This window comes from Chrysemys picta, chromosome 14 (genome assembly GCF_011386835.1).
Source record: "Chrysemys picta bellii isolate R12L10 chromosome 14, ASM1138683v2, whole genome shotgun sequence".
NCBI lineage: Eukaryota > Metazoa > Chordata > Testudines > Emydidae > Chrysemys > Chrysemys picta.
This window is the reverse complement of record NC_088804.1, coordinates 34,778,018-34,799,176: the sequence shown is the minus strand read 5'-3', so window position 1 is coordinate 34,799,176 and position 21,159 is coordinate 34,778,018. Positions and strand designations below refer to the sequence as shown.

General features: G+C 42.7%; 1 protein-coding gene across 1 annotated transcript in view; it reads right to left on the bottom strand.

Moving 5' to 3' along the window:
• Positions 1-587: 587 nt before the first annotated feature.
• CMIP (c-Maf inducing protein) overlaps positions 588-21,159 on the bottom strand; it is a 170,305-nt gene continuing 149,733 nt past the window's right edge. The window contains 11 exon segments of the mRNA XM_005292311.5: positions 588-965; positions 3,949-4,019; positions 5,104-5,209; positions 6,847-6,993; positions 7,775-7,822; positions 8,850-8,990; positions 10,559-10,675; positions 13,927-14,034; positions 15,749-15,797; positions 16,221-16,247; positions 17,329-17,394. Coding sequence (XP_005292368.1) covers positions 912-965; positions 3,949-4,019; positions 5,104-5,209; positions 6,847-6,993; positions 7,775-7,822; positions 8,850-8,990; positions 10,559-10,675; positions 13,927-14,034; positions 15,749-15,797; positions 16,221-16,247; positions 17,329-17,394 — 934 coding nt within the window. The 3' untranslated portion in view covers positions 588-911.

Below are 21,159 nucleotides of genomic sequence, written 5' to 3'. Positions count from 1 at the left end.
GAAAGATTTCAGTCTTTCAGGAATGAAATTTATGTCTTTTATTAATACCTGCGCCTCTCCCTTCACCCCCTCTTTTTATATATTTTCCTTCTGACTGCATGATGTTAGAGGCATTTTTAAATCAGAAATGCAGTGGAGCGAGGGTTCTGACACAGAGATAGATTATAGTACGGTATGCACTACTAACAGGCAATTCCTCAAGGAGGGCTTAAAAAAAAAAAAAAACCAAGACAGCAAACTAGTTAATACAGTACTATATGCAAAAAAAAAAAAAAAAGGTAAAAGGATTAACAATTCATAAATAAAAGACAGGTCCCAGACCTGTTATTTGTGAACCATTTTTTTAAATAGGTGCATTATGTAAATCTTATGTACAACAAAATTACTTTGCATAACAATTGCAAGGACACAGGGAGAGGTGCAAATCATGTGGGTTGTTTTTTTATCTTCTCTTGATGTTTTATAGGTTGCCTTCCTGGAACAAACACGGTGAAGGAGGAGGAGTTCCTAATGGATGAACTCCAGCTGAGGGAACCCAATTAAAACCATGAGAAATTGATGCATTCTGTTTTTTTCCTCCGCACAGCATAAAACACAAAGGCAAATAAAATCCACAAAGGATGGGGTTTTTCCCACTCTTTAGAATCCTCTTGCTGCTACAAAGTCTTTTTTTTTTCCAATTTAAATTATGTTGATTTTGAAATTACAAAGCCGAAAGAATTAGGCAGGGTCTGGGCATGCTCAGTTCACCCTCCCCCACACACAGCGACTCCTCTATCTCACAACCACAACTGCTAGAAGTGAAGTCCCAGAACTCACTGCTCTACAGGTATTAGCCAAAAGTTGTTTTATTTTCTGGTTTTGTTTTTAAAATCTTTTTCTTCTTGTCAGAAGCTAAAGAGAGAGAGAGTTCACCAGGCTTCGGTGTAGCGCACGTCCACTTCTTTCAGGTTGGGCAATTTAGCCTGTTTTGAAAGGGGAGGGAAAAAAATCAGAATTACTGATAAGACTGGAGGTTCTCACAAGTTTGCATTGTCAGAACAATATGAGGGTTGGTGCAATGAGCGAAACCAAATAGCCACCCCAGAAAGGCCCTGATCCTGTGAACACTTAAGCACATGCTTAATTTATGCACATGAGGAGCCCTATTGCCTGTAAAGTTAAGCACATGTGTAATTGCTTGATGGATTGAGGCCTTATTCAAGAAACAATGAGAAACCCAGTTTAAAGACATATGAGACCTGGTTCTGGTCTCAGTTACACCAATATAAATTAGGAGCAACTCTACTGGAGCCAATGGGATTATATAGATGCAAGATAAGGACCAGACCCTGGTCTTTAGTTCTGGTTATAACCGATTAACGCAACTTGCTGTATGTAAAACCTTAAAATGACATTTGTAAAAGCAATCCGCTGACACTCCTGTAGTCGCATAATAAAATACACAGCATCACACACTTCTCCCTTCGTATCCTAATTTCCCTCCCCATTCACCCCTACAATTTATTATAAAGATCCCCAAAATTGTTAATGACTTTTAGTCTAATTCTGATCTCACTTAAAGTGTAGTTCCATCAACTTCTCTGGGCTACTCCCAATTTCTACGGATGCAGGTGAGATCAGACTCAGGCTCTTTGTGTTGTTGCTATTTGTCAGTTGCATTTCCATGGTCTCTTACTGCGATTGTATAATTCTCTAAAAACAAACACTTAATTAGACTAGCGCCTTACGGGGTTGTTGAAGTTTCTAGGAGTGATTATTACCTCTGCGTTAAGATTTATGTGCACGTATATTTTGATAAGAGCTAGTCAGAACACTACAGACTCTGCCAGCAAATAATTTTTCAGTTAGGCAATGACTTCAGTTGTGGGTGTTTATTTATTGTCTGGCTCAGCCTGCCTAGTACATACGTGGGCGTCTGTGTGCACGCAAGTGTGTCGCTGGCGGAGGGGGGTGGACAGGAAATGTCATCATTGCTATAAGGGTTTGGGGGCTGAATCCTCCCAAAGACGCGTGGGGTGGGGAGGAAAGGTTTTTAATCAGAAATATACTCACTTTGAAATCGGAATTCCCAACGGATACAAAACCAAGTGCCTAAAGGAAAGCTGGTCTCTCTCTTTGAAAAAGTCACCCTCTGTCTGGATTTTTTCCCCTACTACTTTTACAAGTGTCCCCTCAGATGAATGGAAGTAAAAGGGATCAGAGGGAAAATGACTTGTGTATCTGTTATTTCAGCTTGCTTAATTTTGTGAAATTGGCAACACTTCATGCAGGTTTTGCTGTTTGCCCCATATTATCACTTGCTTGTGTGGGTCTTGCCATGCAGCGTCAGGGCAGTGCAGAACCAAAACAGGAAAATGTGACTATAAAGCCACAGAAACTGTCAGGAGAGCTCAGGGGCTGGGTGGGACCAGAAATTCTTTTAACTAATTTATTTTAACAGACCATGTTTCAGGAGGGTGTTGTTTCTTTCAGGGCCCAATAGTCAGTGACCATGACCGTGTGTGTACATGACAAGTAAATGACAATTTGCTCAAGCAAGTACCCGATGCAAGTGCAAATGTGTTAACTGCATGTACAAATCAGGTGTGCAGTTGGATGCAATTTTTTACATGCACAATTATGATGCACATGCACATTAAGGTTTGGAAAAGCTAGCCCTGAAAAAACCACATGATAATGGCCCTGTGATCAGGTCTATAGGTGAATTCTGTCTCCAAAGCAAGAACCAGGATGTACATTTGCAATGAATCCTCAAAGCAGTTTTTAAATTCTGCTGGTTCCAGGACTTGTCTCAAATTCAAAGCTCAGCCCAGGTTTGTGACCTTTTTGTGTGAACCTAAGACAATCTAAGATTTTGACACAAAAGTCGATGGAACGAGGTGTTCCATTTTGAGTTTACAAATCTCCAGAGACATGACTCACTCAAAACCGAAATGAAGAAAAAGTCTGTGTGAAGTCATGAGAACCAGAACCATCACGCTTCACACAGCCCTTGTCTGAATCCACCCATGGCTGCTTCCCTATCCCTGCTCCACTCCGGCGCATTACATCACACTGGCTATGAAGTCCCTGGAAGAATGCGGACAACAAATTCTGAACATGGCAAATCTTGGTGTGTGGGGCAGTGCACAGGTGGGCTCTGTTTAAAGAGGAGTTCTGCCTTTATAAACATCTAAGTAAAAATGGCACCTTTTTGCCCAAACAGTCTAATTTTCTGTACGTATTCCGAGTCAGATCTCCTAATTAAATTGCTACTCCTTTTAATCCTGGTAGCACCAGAGGACACACGCAGCTCTGGGAGAGTGAACTAGAATCTATTCTAGCTTGTACATCATTAATAGACCCAATTAAAAATTCTGCAATAGGAACATTTCATTTCTGATGGCACATAAACCAGAAAGAGTCCAGCGTGAGTTTCATATTCCCAGCTTTTTACTTATACATTCAGCAGACTAGATGTGGGTGTCACTGAGAGACAAACACAAAACCTCCCAATGCTATTTCCGCAATCACTTTCCCCCCCAAACACCCACAGTTTACGCTGCACAGTGTGCTTTTCCTGACTTAAACCTTCCTGGGTTTGTTACGCTCTGTTGAGATGCTCCACACAGACATCTGAATTTAGGCAATGTCCACCTCTTCTTCTGGAGTTTCCAGATCATCCATTTCTCCATGACTACTGGACTACAGAACATCTCTTTTTTCAAGTAGATGAAATACAAGGTCTCCCCAAAGGCTGCCCCACCAATTACCAATGATGAGGACAAAAATATATAAAGATGCCGCCACCAATCCCAATACCAGCGGAAAACTCAAGACACCACTTCCTTGATACACATTATACTGGCCTAGGCTATCCAACGTCTTAGTATTTTCATGCGGACGCTGTCAGTATTCACAGACTACTGGTTGACTTTTACAAATGGATTTCAAAAACTGAAATACCTTGAGATCTTCATAGGTGTCGGCTGAAAGTTTGGTGCTGTTCATATTTAAGCTACACAGGCTTTTCATGGCTAAAAAAAGAAAACATACAGAGAGATATTTATGGGCTGGCCTATCTCTAACCACTTAATAATTCTGGTTTATCCATAGGGCAATGCATATACAAAGAGTGGTTTATATAGGCACAGTTATTAAGAATAAAATACGTAACTTCAAAACTGGGCAATGGCATATTGATCCCAGTTCAGGAAGGCCTTTAATGCATGCGCTTAAGCCTCATTGACTTCAGAGGGATTTAAGCACTGCCCTGAACTGCAGCTTTTATTCTCAAGAGCACTGGTTGCCTATGCGTTATTTTGATTAACACCAGTCCACACTGTGGGGGTGTTTATACTGTGCAGGAGAATATGCTGATCACCAATCCATGCAATCTAATTTCATTTTACGCTACAGCGTATTGTTGACCTGACTTTTCTGCCTGGGAAGTCACCACGCCATCAGGTATTGACACATCTGGTACCTCTTGTGACGTCAGACAGCTGCTGATGCATGTCACAGTTCTACATGCAGTGTGTATGACGTTTATCATAAACCTTGGCATCTATGATTCCCCAGCCCTCTCATGCAGCTCTCAGCCTGTGTGGGATCCTGAATGGCTAGTTCAGAGGTTCCTCTTTACCTATAATGTTAACTAAAGCTGGGGTCTCCCTTCCCAAAAACCACAGACACAAAACATAGCGGGGAATATAAAATTGGTCGCCTCCCAAGAGGCTCAGCTGCCCAACTGATTTATAATGCAGCTCCATGTGCCATCTTGGCTTTGCCATTCCCTCTCTGACTCTTCATAAGATCACACTCCCACCAACGGAGGTACACCCACAATGGGGAGTATTAAGGAAGCGGTGCAGGTCTAAGACCAGTGGGCCTGAGCATAAGGTAGAGGTGAATTACTACTGGGGGGAGGGTCCCATGAGGGACACCAAATCCAGCACCTATCCCTGCAGGCTCGGGAGATTCAGATCCCTGTTTTTGCTACTTGTGCCAATGGAAAGCCAAACCTGGACACCCCCTGCCTCTCTCTAATCATTGCGCAGCCCAGAAATCCTTGTCTTTGACCCACACGAATTCCCCCTCGGGTGTATTTGGGTCACTTACAGCTCAGTGCCAGCAGCCCAGCATCTGTGACGGGAGTCTCACACAAGTTGAGCACTTGCAGCATGGTGAGGTGTTCGGAGAGAAGCCGCAAACCTGCATCTCCAAACTGCCGGGCACAAGCAAACTCCATTAAAAACAGGTAGACTATTGTTCTGCAAGTAACTTGGCTGGGTACGCGGAATATCCAGGGCGTGGTCTGCATAGGAGACGTCAAACACCTCCTCCCCCCACCCCACAAGTTTTATTACACACTCAGACGACAAGAGAGAAGGGTGAAGGAAGTATTATCCACATTTCACAGATACACATTCCACCTGCTCAATGTCATAAACAAGTTTCTGGTATTTCACAATTTGAAAACAGATTTCCTGAGTTACAATCTACAAGGCCATTCCTTCACTGGATCGAATCCTTTGAAAATGCGCCCCTTATATTAGAGAGCTCCCACCCGGTCTATGTGAAATAGGCGTATGGCAGTCTCAGTCCAGTTCCCAACTGTATCACACCAATTAGCATTAGCTGGCTACTTTGGTGCCAGGAACAATATAGTATTGGTAGGGCAATGGTCTTATTGACTCTGATCTCTGCTATTTCCAAATTCTATGTTGCTGCACAAGATATTCAAAATCAAAGGCAAAATGGCTCCAAACTTGGAATCTCACGTTTCAACTTAAAAAACAAAACAAACAAAATCCAGAAGATTATTTCACCCCAAAATTTGTGCTTTTTTTTTGCGCAAGAGAGAAGACTCCTTGTCCAACAAAAATGAACTCATTTTGAGCAAGAGGCATCTCCAGAAATCACATATCAAAAGTCTGAACATTCTGGTGAGACATTTTGTCCAATTTTGCACCAAAAAAGGGACATTTGTTGTTTGCCAAACTCTGTAGAACAAAATGGCAAAAATGTTCATGTGAAATATTGAGGAGAAAGAGTCACAAATGTTGCACAGCTACATTGGGAACCAATGCACTATTTCTGGTGAGCTCTACCATGAGGTGCTAATATTGCAGGGACAAAATCTATTCAATATTGGACCCTGGAGACCAAAACCAGCACGAATGTAAAGAAAAATAAAATCTTAAATGCCCTTCTTGTTAAATGTAGGGTAATTTATTTAATGAATTTGGCCTTTCTCTGTTAACAAAAATCACCATCAGCTGATTGCAATTTCCTCACATTCATTCATTATTTGATTTTTTCCCCCTCTTCTGTTCTTGTTTTTTAAATGCTGGATTCATCATGATTCATGGATGATTCACCACAAGTAGCTTGAACATTATCTACAGACTGTATTGAGATTGGTCAGATAAATAGCATGGAATTGTCTCTCTTTCGTAACTAAATGAAAGCGCTAGCATTTCCGAGGCAAACACACTGACATTTATGATCTAAAATTTTGTTTCGACAAAGTCAAGACTGGAGCACTCGAGTGTTGATAAGCAGCAATCACTAAAGAGGTGTGATGTGACCAAAGGAAATTAATTTCAACGTCTGAAAATATTTGCAGAGTTTTGCATTGCAGTTCTTACTCCCTGAGATGACAATATGCCTTCTAAAATAAGGAAAACATGGTTGACTAAGCCATAAACCAGCATATAAAAATAGCAGGAAGGCAAATGCATTCTAAGGAGGCCTCTTCACGCATCAGAACTCACATTCTTCTCACAATGACATAACCTGCAATTTCAGAATTAGTCAGCACTGCTTCCGTCTCAGTCCTTCTGTCTGCAAAACACGTACCTGAGTTGACCACAGGTTCAGCTGCTTGAGCGAAGGCAGTTTGATGAGGTGCTCAGCACAGGCACTCGTTACATTGGTGAAGGCCAGGCTGAGGTTTTCCAAATTTCCAAAGGATCCCGAACTTAATAACCGGGCCAGGTCTGCATCCTGAAAGCAAATATCAGTGTGATAAACCGGAGAATACTCGGTCTGCCACCAGCTGCAGTAACCTGACTGATATGCTGGCCAGCAAGAGTTGCACAATTGCGCCGCATGTTTATAGCAATAAACCAGAACTACTCTGCATGGTTGCTTGTTTGGCAAAGAGCTGAACACTTGTGTCAGCATTGCCTCATAAACCCTTGAAAAATGAACCCAGCTGAGTCTAACATTACAACAAAATCTTCTTTGCAAGTGTATTATTATGGAAGCCGTGGGATTCATTGTCAGCTTACCCACAAGATATGTTATTTACCCAGATCCAAAGTCTATTCCATTTCAAGTTCTAGGTCCCAATTCTGCTCAGCTCAATTAACTGACTTCACCGGGATTAATCAAGGTGTACGTCATTGTAGCCAACTGTAACTGATTGTCTGTTTCAAACTTTCAAATGTAGAGTCCAGAATCAGACGTTCTGAAGTTTGCTTAAGTTTTCTGTAAAATCCTTCCCTCAAATCCATACACCAGATTCTACTGTAAATTCCAAATCTACGCACGGATACGTATCTGACAATCTAAGCCGCACTTGTAGTGGCACTAAAATCTGCTGCACAGACCTAAAAGCACAAGTTTCCCCTTACTTGTGGAATCCCCAATGGAACGGCTGCCCTTTAGACTGACAAAACTACTGGGGCCAATCTCTCCCTGTGCAGCCCGTGACAACGGTACATCAGTATATCTAAAAAAGGAAAGACAAAGCCTATTTTTTCTATTAACAAGACTAACTTACTGTGGATTTGGATGGCAGTGTTAACCGTGTGGGACCACCTTTCCTTTGCTGTAACAGAGAACATACTTTGGTTACACAGGCCATTGGCCGCATTTCAGATCTCAACCAGAATACAGCAAGTTTTTAAGCCAGAACACGCCCCGCCCCAGTTCCTAAGCTTCTTGCCAGTTCTCCCACCATCTTGCCTTGTTCTTCTAGGTGGACTGAATTTATTCTCAAAGTATGCAGCAGCAATGGAACAAAGATAGGTTTGTTGCTGCTGAAGCGAGTTCCATGCTCGAGCACTTGATGCTTTTTGGTGCAATCAGGCAATGCTCTGCCTGGGTTCAACAAGGCAATATGAGGTTAGCCTCATTGATGAAATAATCTTGTGAAGCGGGGCTAAGATGTAGGAACAGGGTAGGATTCTGCTGCTGGTCAGAGCATTCATTTTATTTTAGTAAATCATTGTTAACCTGGGCACGTTCTTTCTTTGGACAGAGTGGAGAGAGAGAGAGAGAGAGAGAGAGAGAGACAGAGTGTGTAAAAAGAGATAGGATGTTTGGAAGGACCAAGAGGAATCACTGCAAAACGGACAAAATTCATTTTGAATTTGTAACTCTCGTGTTTAAAACCAGGAAATTCAACATGAGGAACTTGTTAACAAGCTTTAATGCTGCTTGAACTCGTCAGACCCATCACCTGGGAACTGAACAAAGCACTAAAGCTGCATCCCAAAGATGATGATGTGAAGTTCTAAGCACTTCAAAATGCCAGGCTGTGCTGCAACCCAAATGCCACCTGTGTGTAATAAGGTAGCAGGATGTGACAATCCGACGTACAGTCAGATGTCACCATTGTTCTTTACGCTGATTGGAGACAGGTTATTGAATCCCAGACAGGAGCATAATATGTGCTCAAACTCGCAGAGAAATATCACACTAGGGATACATGTACAGTGAAATCCTCTGATTACAGTTCCCACTCTGCTGCTCACAGGGAACTGCACACCCTGGTTGTCTTTCCTTTGCACCTCCATTTCTGGAGAGTCCAGGCTGCTATGTACTGTGGCAATATCATATGCAGGGTGACATACCAGTTCTTTTAATTCCCTCTGCCTGTCACACAGCTGTTCATACATTCTCTTTCCCACGTCCGTGCTTTCCAGGGTAGAGATGATCTGGAGCTGCGTGTCATTGTTGTCGATGATGTTATATTCTAGCATCAAACACAGAATCTAGCAGGAGAACAAAAAAAGAAGATCACTCAGTGGGAGCTTTGCCGTTCATTTCTTCTGAATATCTTGATTGTGGTGAGTATCCTGGGATAGACGCGAACTACAGGGTGAAATTCTACAGTCTGCATTATTATGCAGGAGGTCAGCCTAGGTGATCTTAATGGTCCCTTCTGGCCTTAAAATCTACCAATCCTAATTTACTGATGGTAAAGAATGGCTTTTGGTCTCTGAACACTTGACCTATCCACCCTACCCTCTACAGCCATTCAATATCACATGGCAATTAAAAAACAGCTTTTCTCTTCTGATTGTTTTTGACTGATTTTCTCTTTTTACCAAAATCCTTTTAAAAATGTAAAATTCAAGCATCAGAAGAACTCAGGCAACACAGTATTTAACTTCATTCAGCAAATCCCCCACATTAAAGGGATTAATAATAAATAATAAATGAGAATACCTAAAGGCTCTTCTAGAGCATTTTTCACCAGCAGCTCTCAAAGTGCTCTTACAAAGAGGTCAGTATCATTACATACCATATTAGAGATGGGGAAATTGAGGCACAGAGCAGTGAAGTGACTTGCACAAGAGCACCTAGTAGGGCACTGGCAGAGCTGGGAACAGACCCCCCGGTCTGCTGAGTCCCAATCAGCGCTCTATCCACTGAGCAACTCTGCCTCTTCTTAATACAGATACAATTAAAATTACCTAAAGTAAATGAAATAAGCTAGTGAAGAACTAAAACTTCTTTTCCCTATTTAATCATCTCATATTCCCCTCTGAACCAAAACAAAGCCACATTTCCAAAGAAGCCTCCTCTAAAAGGCACCCACAAAAATGACATGGCACACCTGTTAGTGCAAAACCAAAATGCCACTCCATGCACTAAAAGTGCACGTTGGTGCAAACAAATGACAATTTCCAATGCACTTTTTACCTGGATGCTAATTTTGCAGGTGCAGTTTAAAATACTCTTTCTAAAAGTGTGACCCCATAAATTTTTTGATTAGCTACGAGAAATACAGGTTTCTTAACACTTGATGGAGCCTACAGATGGAGATTTATGTATAAAAGTTATGCAGGGCATCTGAATGTCTTTAAAAACTTCCGTCCTGTCCTGCACTACATCTCTCCCCCCTTCCATACACTGCTGAACTAGACATCAGCCTCCTCAAGGATTGGCTATGCTGGTTCCCTAGCCCTCACAACCCCACTGCCTTTGTCTGTCCTATTCTACACAGCCATTGCAATCACTGTCATTTCTTGATTCAAAAGCACATAACATCATGGAACCTCTGACTGACTACAGTGAACATCCTTCCAAATGTATCTACAGCCACCTTTCATGTATCTCATGCTCATAATTGTGGTAAAACAATATTTCATGGCAACCACATAATCAAAAGAACAGAACATCCCTCACTATTTGTTTGATTTGACTATACAATAGCTTTAAAGTTGGCCTAATGTTTCTATAATCACAGTAGGTCTTGCTCTGGAAGAGGCAGTAAAGGATTCTGACACGATTTATTGCCCACAAAACAGATTTGAGTGGTTACTCTAGGAATTACCTCCACCATGGTCTGGTTGCCCCTCAGAGCCAGGAGCATGCAGGGTCCAAGTTTGTTTTCAGCCAGCGAAAGCAGGAATTTTTTTGTCTTATAACAAGACCCCATTAAAATATGAACCTGTTTAGAAGAGAAGATTGGTAGAGATTAGAGAAGTAATGTGGATGTCCCTAAAACAGTCAAAGAGCCACATCCCATCTACCGCAAGGGAAATTGTATCAGTCAGTACTGTGACAAAGAGCTTGCAATATTTCAATAGCTTCATTGCAAAAAAGGCCATCTTTGCATTCTTCTTGAATGATCCCCTTGATCGCTCGTTGATTTCAATGGGACTAATTCACTGAGAAAGGTACTACCCAGCATGAGTCGTGGGAGCAGATTCTGGCCCTCAGTGAATACAGGGTTAATGAAGGAGCTGAACTGACAGTACAGGAAAAGTCCTCCAATTACCCAAGGACAGGTGGGCCGTGGCAGTGCAGTCTTCCCCACACAGCCCTGATCTAGAGGGACAGGAGAGTAGCCCAAATGCAGCTTTCATTCTCATTTGTAGCTCAGTTTCTCTTCTGGGACGGCCAATAAGGAAGCCGGGTGAAGTACTGGGGTGGTATTGGCAATCAACCCATTTCACAGAGGCCACTGGATCGCTGCTGATGGCTTTTGGTTCATGTTGCTGACCTAGTTGGATGAGAGCCTCTGAGCGAGGCGAGTAAGTCTTTCTGACAAGGGACACCACCACCTGTTCCCTGGAACAAGAGGTTAGCCTATCAGAGTGGCTGCTTGGAAAACTGGGGGTGTGCATGTGAGAGGAATGCCTTGGGAAGGCAGGGTTCCCCCCAGAGGTCATAGAATATCAGGAGTGGAAGGGACCTTGGGAGGTCATCTAGTCCAACCCCCTGCCCAAAGCAGGACCAACGCCAACTAAATCATCCCAGCCAGGGCTTTGTCAAGCCTGATCACGGGAGTGAGCTGAAACAGAACTGGGAAACTGCCTTTTCCTTTCCCATTCATGAGACACTGGTTTGCTTTCTCTTCCACACATTTTTTCCCCCCGTGAAGATAAGACTTCACTGAGCCCCTCTTCGTTCTTCTCTGCTGAGTCATTGCGCCAGCTTACACACTCCATATTCTACGGCCAATCCTGGAGCCGTGACATCACAACATACGCAGAGATAGTTTTATGCCAGGAATGCAAAGTCACTTGCAAAATTCAGTCAAGAAACTGGACTCTTCTCATAGAAGAGAATGGCAAAGACCTTATTCTAATTCCAAGGCGTCTGGAATGGAGAGTGGGGGAGTCCTGGACTTCTCGCTCACCATGGCACTGCACATAGAATGCTATTTAGAAATCATACATTGGCTTCCTCACCGAACAGTGTGTGTGACCTTTTACAGCTTCTCCTGGGCCAGGCTGACACCGGAAACAGCATGCAGTGAGAGCTGCATCTTTCTGAAGCTAACAGCATGGCTATTCCACAGCAGATAGACCATTTCTACACAGTGGCCACGTATATTGCATAAGACTGAAGGAAAATTTGGATGTGTGTGTGCATGCAAAGAATACTATGCAACAGATGGACAACAAATGAGGTTTGAGGTATGATTTCTATACAGACTACACATAGGGTATGGCCTTGGATGTTTTAGAGGAGATCCATGTTATAAGCTTTGCCCCAGGCCTCATGAAGTTCCTCAGTGCTACCGCGATATTGGACTCTTCTAGAGAACAGCTGAAACCTCATGGAAAACTCTGAAAATTATTCTACAGCAGAAACCATTCTGCACACAGAGTAGATCGTATACTACTGTATCTTTTTTCATGCCTCATTTTATTGTCCGTGAGGACTTTCCATTAACAAAGGATCATTGTTTCCTAAGCGTTGATTTGCTGCTGCTGTCTGTAAGCGAGGTGCTTTCCGAGCCAAAAGGTTCTCATTTTCAGGCAAATGTCCCTATTAATATTTTTTTTTAAGAGCAGGAAAAAATACTGAAATGCTAAGGTTCAAGTCAGAACAGGATTTTTTTCAAGCTTTACAGTTAGTCATTCATAGCTCTTTAAATATTTATCAATATCCTTTTAAAGAGCCCAGGCTATGCCATATCGCTATGGGCTAGGAGCATCAGGCTCTCTCATGCTACCTTGGGCTTGTCAATGCCATGCAGTCACACAGCTCCCTCAAGAGCAATGATTCAGTTTTAACAAAGACAGGGATTAGGACTGGCAAGGACAGAACACAGAAGAGAAAAAGTTAAGCTGTGACCAGGATCCGGTTTACAATTCGCTGATCAGCTTGAGTTTCAGTGACTGTACAGATAGGCACGTAGGTACTTACATCACCCAAGAGGATCATTTTCAAAAATGCCTATGGGACTTAAGCTCCTAAGTTAGTGACAGATCCCTGTCGGCTCTGACACAGGTCTCCTCACAACAGGAAGAGGGGAAGGAATATCTCCCCACTCTACCTTACACATTGGGCACAGAGGGATGTAAACGGCTCACATGGGAAGTCTGTAGCAGAGCCAGGAAATGAACTCCGATCTCCTGTGTCCATTGCCATGATTTCTAACAGTAACAATAACTAGCAGAGCAATGTTGATGTTCTCCAATTAAATCCCCCAGAAGAAAACAGAATATGAAAACATGCAGATAGAGAAGAGACGCTAGACAGACATGTTACAATGTGTGTGTAAATATTGGTTCCAATGTTTCGGTTTCGTTGGAAATCCACAGTAACCTACAATCCTCAGACCGAAGGCTTTGGGGGTGGATGTCATGAACAAAATCCCTTTAGGTGACTGTATTTTACTGACAATCAGATCATTAATGGTGATCACCACGCAGTGGGAGTTTTGAGGGTGGGGGTGTGATACCAATAAAATAAATGGGTCCAATTTTTAAAAATGAGAATGCAAATTCAGTTATTTGCATGTGCAAGCACATCTGTCTGTCTTTTATTGTGCTAGTGCCTGTCTGTGCCATACAAATGCTCAGTCTGCATGTTCAAAAGTGTGGATGCCACTCCTGCATTGTGTGAGACAGCATCCACTTCTGAAAATGTAGCTACTAACTTCCTTTTAAAAAACACCCGCTTCTGTTTGTTTTAAGGCTGTGTTGAGGGAGCTTATTTAATGATCTATAAACACTACATGTATGGCTTTCTTGTTAACATACAAGCCAAATTGCCATTGTAAGTGAGAACAATGGATTACAACCAGTTATATGAAGGTTTGGATTTACTGGTTAAACACTGATGGTTCACAGTGTCATAATTTTGCGAGACAGGGACAAAGCAAATATAGCTACTAATCACCAGCTACATATTGGCTAAAGACTACAAAGAAATGACTAAACTCACGTTATTGCAGACACGTACCATACTGGCAAATAGTTCTCCGTCGTCATCACAGGCCACTCCCCCAGGACTGTATAGCTGGAACCAGCCATCTTTGCCAGCCCGCACACTCAGCAAACACGAGTGGACCTGCCAGACAAAGCAAAGACATTTGGAAGGTTAGGGTTACCGCCAATACTCTCAGCATGTCACCCAGCATCCCCAGAGCAGACACTCCACAAAGCAAGGGGGATTCCTCTTTTGGTGTTAATATGATTATTTACAGAGCTGCAGGCAATTCATGATTTTTGCATCACTCAACGGAATCAACACTTGAACAAGGAGTGGAACTCTATCAATGCTGGCTGAACAGCCCTTTTCATTTCCTTCACACAAAGCTCAAAACGGCATTAATCTAGAGCAGCTCCACTAGAAAACAAAAGGCTTAAATTCCTGAGCTCCCTTCACCACGTGCGTCTTCGTTTCTGGTGTGAGCGGAACACCAACAATGGCAGATTGTGGCTTGCTCATTTGACTTATCAAATTTTGTTATTCTTCCTGCTGCTATGAAACCTCACCAGGTGCCGGGGTGAAAGCCAGGAAAGAGACTGCAGCAGAGACAGAAAAGGCAGAAACTGGGCAGAAGAATTGGCCCAAACAACTGGCACTCATTAGTCCAAATTAGGCTCTGCACATGCCACTGCCATTGTAGCTTCTATTATATCTAGCTCCATGGTCTTTAAGAGGAGTCCTCCCCCTTCTTGGACTCTGATGCATTACAGCAAGCAGTCCTACTGGTCAAGTATCAGAGGGGTAGCCGTGTTAGTCTGGATCTGTAAAAAGCAACAAAGAGTCCTGTGGCACCTTAAAGACTAACAGATGTATTGGAGCATAAGCTTTCATGGGTGAATACCCACTTCATCAGACGTCTGACGAAGTGGGTATTCACCCACGAAAGCTTATGCTCCAATAAGTCTGTTAGTCTTTAAGGTGCCAAGAGTCCTACTTGTGACTCTCTCATTTTAATGGGCATAGCTTTATTTCAGGTTTTTGGTGAGGGGGAGGTGAAGCTAATTATCTTGCATTTGGATACGTACATAATCTTGGGCCAAATTCATCTGTGGTGTAATTCTACAGAAGTCAATGGAGTTACCTCAGAGTGGCGAGTTTGACTCAGAGAGTCAAAACCCCCCCTCCCCCGAATGCCAAAAATTCTCGGCACGGACGACAATTCAGGTTCAGCTTGCTCCTGGCCTGTAGTTCTGTGGTAGCTCTTTTTCACTGCATGCTGATAGAGAAGATTAATGGAGAGGAGAGGCCCTGTCTGAATCAGCTGCAGCTGACTACGTTAAACCAGTTACATATGTGGCTGTGAAGCAGTCAGCCGTCACGACGCAAGAGCTATGCGCTGATTCCAGGAATACCCTTCTTTGTTCATGAGAACAAAGTCGCTGGCACACAACGAAACCGAAACGCAGCTAAACAAAAACTTCTTGTTTTGTAAATCACGGGATCCAGAGCTTGCTGCTTCCCTGTTTTCAACAGACGAGGGAGAGCCTGAGGGAGCATATAGCAAATCGGAAAATAATTCTTGCTGGTTGCACTTTACTGCAAAGCAATGACATCATCAACTAATTTCTGCCGCCGAGGATGGAAGACATGTTTATATACAAGGCAAGACGCCATTCATAATACTGCAGCCTATATCCTGAATGCATTTCGGCTCTCTAGGTGAATCAAGGGCAGCAGACTGAGAACTACACAGAGCTCTGGCACTTGTACTGCTTCCTGCAGAAACGTTGTGACAAGTGCACTCACAATCCCTTTGATTATTACTCTGCTTAAACTGGAAAAAGAGACTCACTTCTTGTCTTGGGTCTTCCGCAAATCTCTGAATCACATATTTCAGCTCCCTAAAAAGGATGAAAGCCAACAGTTGATTGGTTGCAGAATTCACACAGGCGTCACATTTCTTGTGGCTTACACTTTAAATTTATATATTTGCAGTTTAGAGAGAAATAAATGGAACAGCGTTCACAAGAGGTAGGTGGTCTAAAAGTGATAGTGCCTATTTAAAATAGGCTTGGAAAGCTTTCGATGATGCACAGTGAGAAACTGTTTTGTAAATTCTATCAGTATCAAATGTCTTTAGTCCGTGGACTTTTGCTGCAGCAGTAAATTACAAAGTAAACCACATAACTCTATTACTAACAGAACATACGCTCAGACCATCACAGACAAAAATACTGTAGACAAGACGCCAATCGACCCATCCTTGCTAGTGCTAACTTGTTTATGGTATCGTAGAAAGGCATTTTAGAGAAACAAACACTTACTTTGTGAATTTCTCATGTGCAAGAGCCCTGCAATTAAAAACAGAAAGGTCTGAGAATTTGATTGATTGATTTTTGCAATTCTTACCCAACACATTCCCTAAACATGCAAAACAACTGCAGCCCACATGACATAAAAGGGACAATATTGCAGACATAGACCAAGATAGAAAACCCCCTTCATTTAACAGTTACGAAAAACCAATAGCACAGGGACAAAACCAGTCGTTTTTACCCAGTCTTTATTTAGACAAAATTCCCATTAACTTAAATGGGAGGTTCAGGTCAGCAGAAAGAGAGTAAAGGACTTCACGATTTGGCCACAGAACTTAGATTTGTAAACAGAATTTTGGCTCCCTTAAAGGCCCAGGTGTGTTCTTTAATTGCACTGCAAGGCTCGGTCACAACTAATTAGCGTCGTACATCAGTAAAGCAATTGTTGGTCATTTTGTAAAGTGCATTGCATCATGGTACTGAGTTATACTCCCCCCCCCGGGGGAACCTCAGGAAGACTGACTCAGGCAAATGATGCCACTGTTTCATATTTCCCAAGCCATGCTACAGCCCAAGTAGCCTGATGCAGTGGACTTGGTCCTTGCTACTTCAAGGCATTAGGCCACTGGGGGACATGATAAGCTAGCAAATTGTACAATTATAGGCTGTAATGTTCACCCTTGGAGATTTACATTTTATAAACACTAGTGCTCATTAATAGGTTTCCGAGGGAGCTTGGCTGCTCCTTAGGTGGCAGCTTCTTCTTTCTATCAAAACACCGTAATACAAACAATTTAAGTCTTGATCACGTGGATGAAACGTCCTTGGATAGCAAGTCATGCGCTTCCTCCTCCCCCACTACAACTCCCTCCCCTCCTTAGTGTATCAAATTGCTCATTCCTCTCCATGATTGTCTTGGAAAAAAAGGGGAGAGGGACACAGGGCCAGGAAAACTTCATGCCTCTCTTTTTCTGTGGCCACATGGCACAAGTTCCATTGGACTTTTCCAAAGTACAAGTTCTCCAGTGCAACAAGGTTTAACAGACTGTAGAGACTGTACCATAAAACAACCACACCAACAGGGATCTCAGTAAACAATCTGGTGCTGTGAACTTACTCCTTGGGAAATGGGATAGGTTGAAGCAAGCTGGCCAGAGCTGGTCTCCAGTCATCATAGTCCGACCTAGGAGAAGAACATCATTATTAGCACCAAGATGTTTTAATACAGACTGTCAGCAGTTGGTTCAATGAGTCAGAAGTCATTTACTTTAAGCAGCAGCAACTTCTCTGATTTACTGAAGCACTCTAACGATCTAGGGTGACATTTTCCCTTTTCATTTTCAGCATGTTCTCCAGCATGGCACAATACATCACATATTTACAATGAAATGCTGAGACTTGACCTCCAGAGTCCTCCTCCATGTCACCTTAAAGACGTTAGTTGTTTACGAGACCTTCTAGCATTTAATTGCTAGGTAATATTTTCATCTAACTTTGAACTGCAGTTACCAAGCCATTATTATTTACATCTCCACTCTGAACTTTAATCAGACCATTTTTTTTTTTTAATATAGTGGAGGGTGGGGGATGAGCCAGATTACAAAGCTGCCTTCACATTTGCCCTACAAGTAACGAGTGCAATTTTACGGCCTGCTTCATAAAACAATTACATATAGTTAATTTGAGATTTCTGTGAATTTCACTTGGTGTGCACTCACAACTGATTAGACCGTTTTTCCTTCCGCCTCTCAGAGGCAGCCGCTCCATTATACGACAAAGAGGCATGCAATCAATGGAATAAAAGGGTAAACTCTCTGCTCCAGAGAGGAAAGTATGCCCAAAGAAAAAGAAATTAAAATACTCGGCACATGGGAAAGATGCCATTCAAATCAGACAAGGACCAAGGGATGATTTAGATCATGAAAGGGAAAAGACAGCATTATCATTTTCCAAAGATGACATTTTTTGCACAGATACATTTTGTTTTGAAAATACTTCAGCAGTGTTGTATGTGTGTCTGGGGAGAGGGAAGGCATAGCAAAAGAAGGTAGAGGACAAGAAATCTATTTAAGTTGATCCCACACAAAGAAAGGGAAACAATTCATAAGTGGAAATATCTCCCCTCTGTAAAACATTAGTAGGATGTATCCTGCTACTTGATTCATTTTATTTTCATCTTCAATGTCTGTAGACATAGTTGACCTTATCTGAGGTGCCTTCCAAAGGAGGATGTTCACGTGAACTGGGCTAGAGGGAATGATTGGCTTCAAGTGTAAGTGTCCTTTACTGGAAAATCAATTCCCTCAATCTGCCCACAAGGTGGGAACTGCTCGAATGGATGGGTCAATAGGGAGAAGCAGGGAAGGTATGTTTTGGATAAATAATACTCCACACTCTTTCATCAAAGGATCTCAAACAACAATTAATTAATTAGGCCCCACAACGTGCTGTGCAAAGAGTATTACTACAACCATTTTATAACCATTTACAGATGAGTAAAATGAAGCAAAGAGAATGTAAATGATTTGACAAGTCTGTGGCAGAACTGGGAATAGATGCCCAGGGTCCTGATGCCCAGTTCTCTGTCCTAAATACTAACACTCCCCACTTATTATGAGTAAGAAGTCCAGGAGCTCCTGGCCGAAACATATACTGATCCCAAGCTAAGCTCTTAATATGAGACAAACACTGTGGAAGATCTAAAAAAAAGATAGCGTAAGAGAGATTTTAGCTCTTCCTAGCACTGTCGCCTTTTAGATTGGTTTTAAAAGCTAGGAGAGTAGGGACTCCAACTTCATTTCAAACTTGGCACAAGATTATGATGTCTCCTCAGAGATGAACAAAGCGTAATGTTCTCGGATGTGCATCGTGTACTGATAGCACTAAGATCACACTACTCAGTTAACAGGCAATAAACATAGGAACCTACCCAACAGTTATAAAAGAGCAGAAGAAGTTCTGTCCCAGAGAGACAAAAATATAGACAAAGTGCTGCGTACAAAGGGCCTACCAGCCTTCCCTAGTGGGGCCTAGTCAATCCATCACATATAAAACAGATTTTCCATAATCTTTCAGATACACACTTTAACATTCAGTAAAATCCAGTCCACTAAACATCAATGATGCAAAGAAAATCTGCATGCATGAATATAGGATTAACAACAATGTAAGGCGCTGATGAAATTCCAACTCGAGACAATCAAAATGATCAAATTAAGAAGGGAGGCAAATAAATATAGCCAAGAGTATTATGACTCCAGCTCACCGGAAAACCTGGCACCCTTTTCTGCTATGGCTTCCGAACACCACAACCCCTTGGGAGTCTGAAGGCATAAAAAACACATACATGAGTGATCCAAGAGCCCTGTGAGCTAGGATAGTCCCATATCCTAGTGGTCTCTCTTCCACCCTACCATGTGGGAGACCTGCGTTTGATTTCCACTTTAGGCACATTTCAGTCATATGACGTGTAACTCAGTGAGGAAACATGACAATGAAAGGCATGCATTTTTGGTTCCTGTATTCCAGAGAACAGCCTGCTTTTTCATGATCATATAATCAGCTAGCACATTTAGGCCTGGTCTACACTAACCCCCCCAATTCGAACTAAGATACGCAACTTCAGCTATGTGAATAACGTAGCTGAAGTCGACGTACCTTAGTTCGAACTTACCGCGGCAGGCAGGCTCCCCCGTCGACTCCACGTACTCCTCGTGCCGAGCAGGATTACCGGAGTCGACGGGGAGCACGGAGTCCAGACAAGACGCGATAAATCGAACCCAGAAGTTCGATTGCCCGCAGCCGAACCAGCGCCTAAGTATAAACAAGCCCTTACATTCTGAGCAGCTCCTCCTAGCAGGCAAGGGGTCTCAAATATTGTGGCCAACGTAAAGTTTAGGGACATGATTTAGAGATTTCTCCCGCCTCCTCCCCGAATGCCTTTGTCAAGAAACAGGAAAAGAAATTGGTGTAAGGTGGCAGCATGACTCAGTTTTCTCCAAGACTCCAAACAAACAACAGTTGAGAATCTTGGCTATGTCCTCTAATAAATCCAACTTGTTTATTGCCCTCTTGTTATCTTCAGTACTTGAGGCCCAAAGCAAATCTCATGTCAAGGTATGGTGCTCTGCAACAGAAAGCCTCAGGTCTATGGCACTGATTCTAAAAGGCATCAGGCCTGATCTTGCCCTCTGTCACACTGGTGTAAATCAGGAGCAACTCCACTGCAGTCAGGGAATTTACACCGGTGTACAACCAGCGTGAGACCAGAATCAAGCCCACTGCAGCTACAGTACTCTTTGAGCTTTCATTCACAGAGTTTCTTCCTGAAAACACACAGCACTTTTGTGGACTGTGAGCATAGCTCTCAGCACTGCCAGTTTTACAGACACTAGGCAAGAATAGCGCTGAGCCAGCGCCATTATGTACTTCAGGGGAGCAGGTCCCAAAGAAGGAATTCTTTAGAGGAGCAGGTTTGGTTTTCCATCATCTCCACGTAGGAGTTAATGCCTTCAAATGTAATAGCAGCTGGGGATGGGCCTGCCTGGAAGCATGACTGGTGGTAATGCAAGAAAAACACTCTGCACCGACACAGACCCTTTCATTAGAGAATCTCCAGGCCCTTTAACAAACAAGTATTAATTAAACCTCACAACAGGCCTGCGAGATATTATCCTTGTTCTACAGATGAGTAAATTTAGGCACAAAAAGGTTAAGCAAAATACATCCAGGCAATAGCAGAGGCAGGAATTAATCTTGGGAGTCCTGTGCTCTAACCACTAGACCTCTGTATAAGACAGACAAAGCCAAACACCTCCTGGGCGCAGCCATTTATTCACCGTTTGCAATTCATACTCAATCTGCAGCTACATTTTGAAAATTACGGTCACTGGACCTACGACTTGCTCCCAAACAGCTTTGAGATTAAATACAGTAGAACCTCAGACTA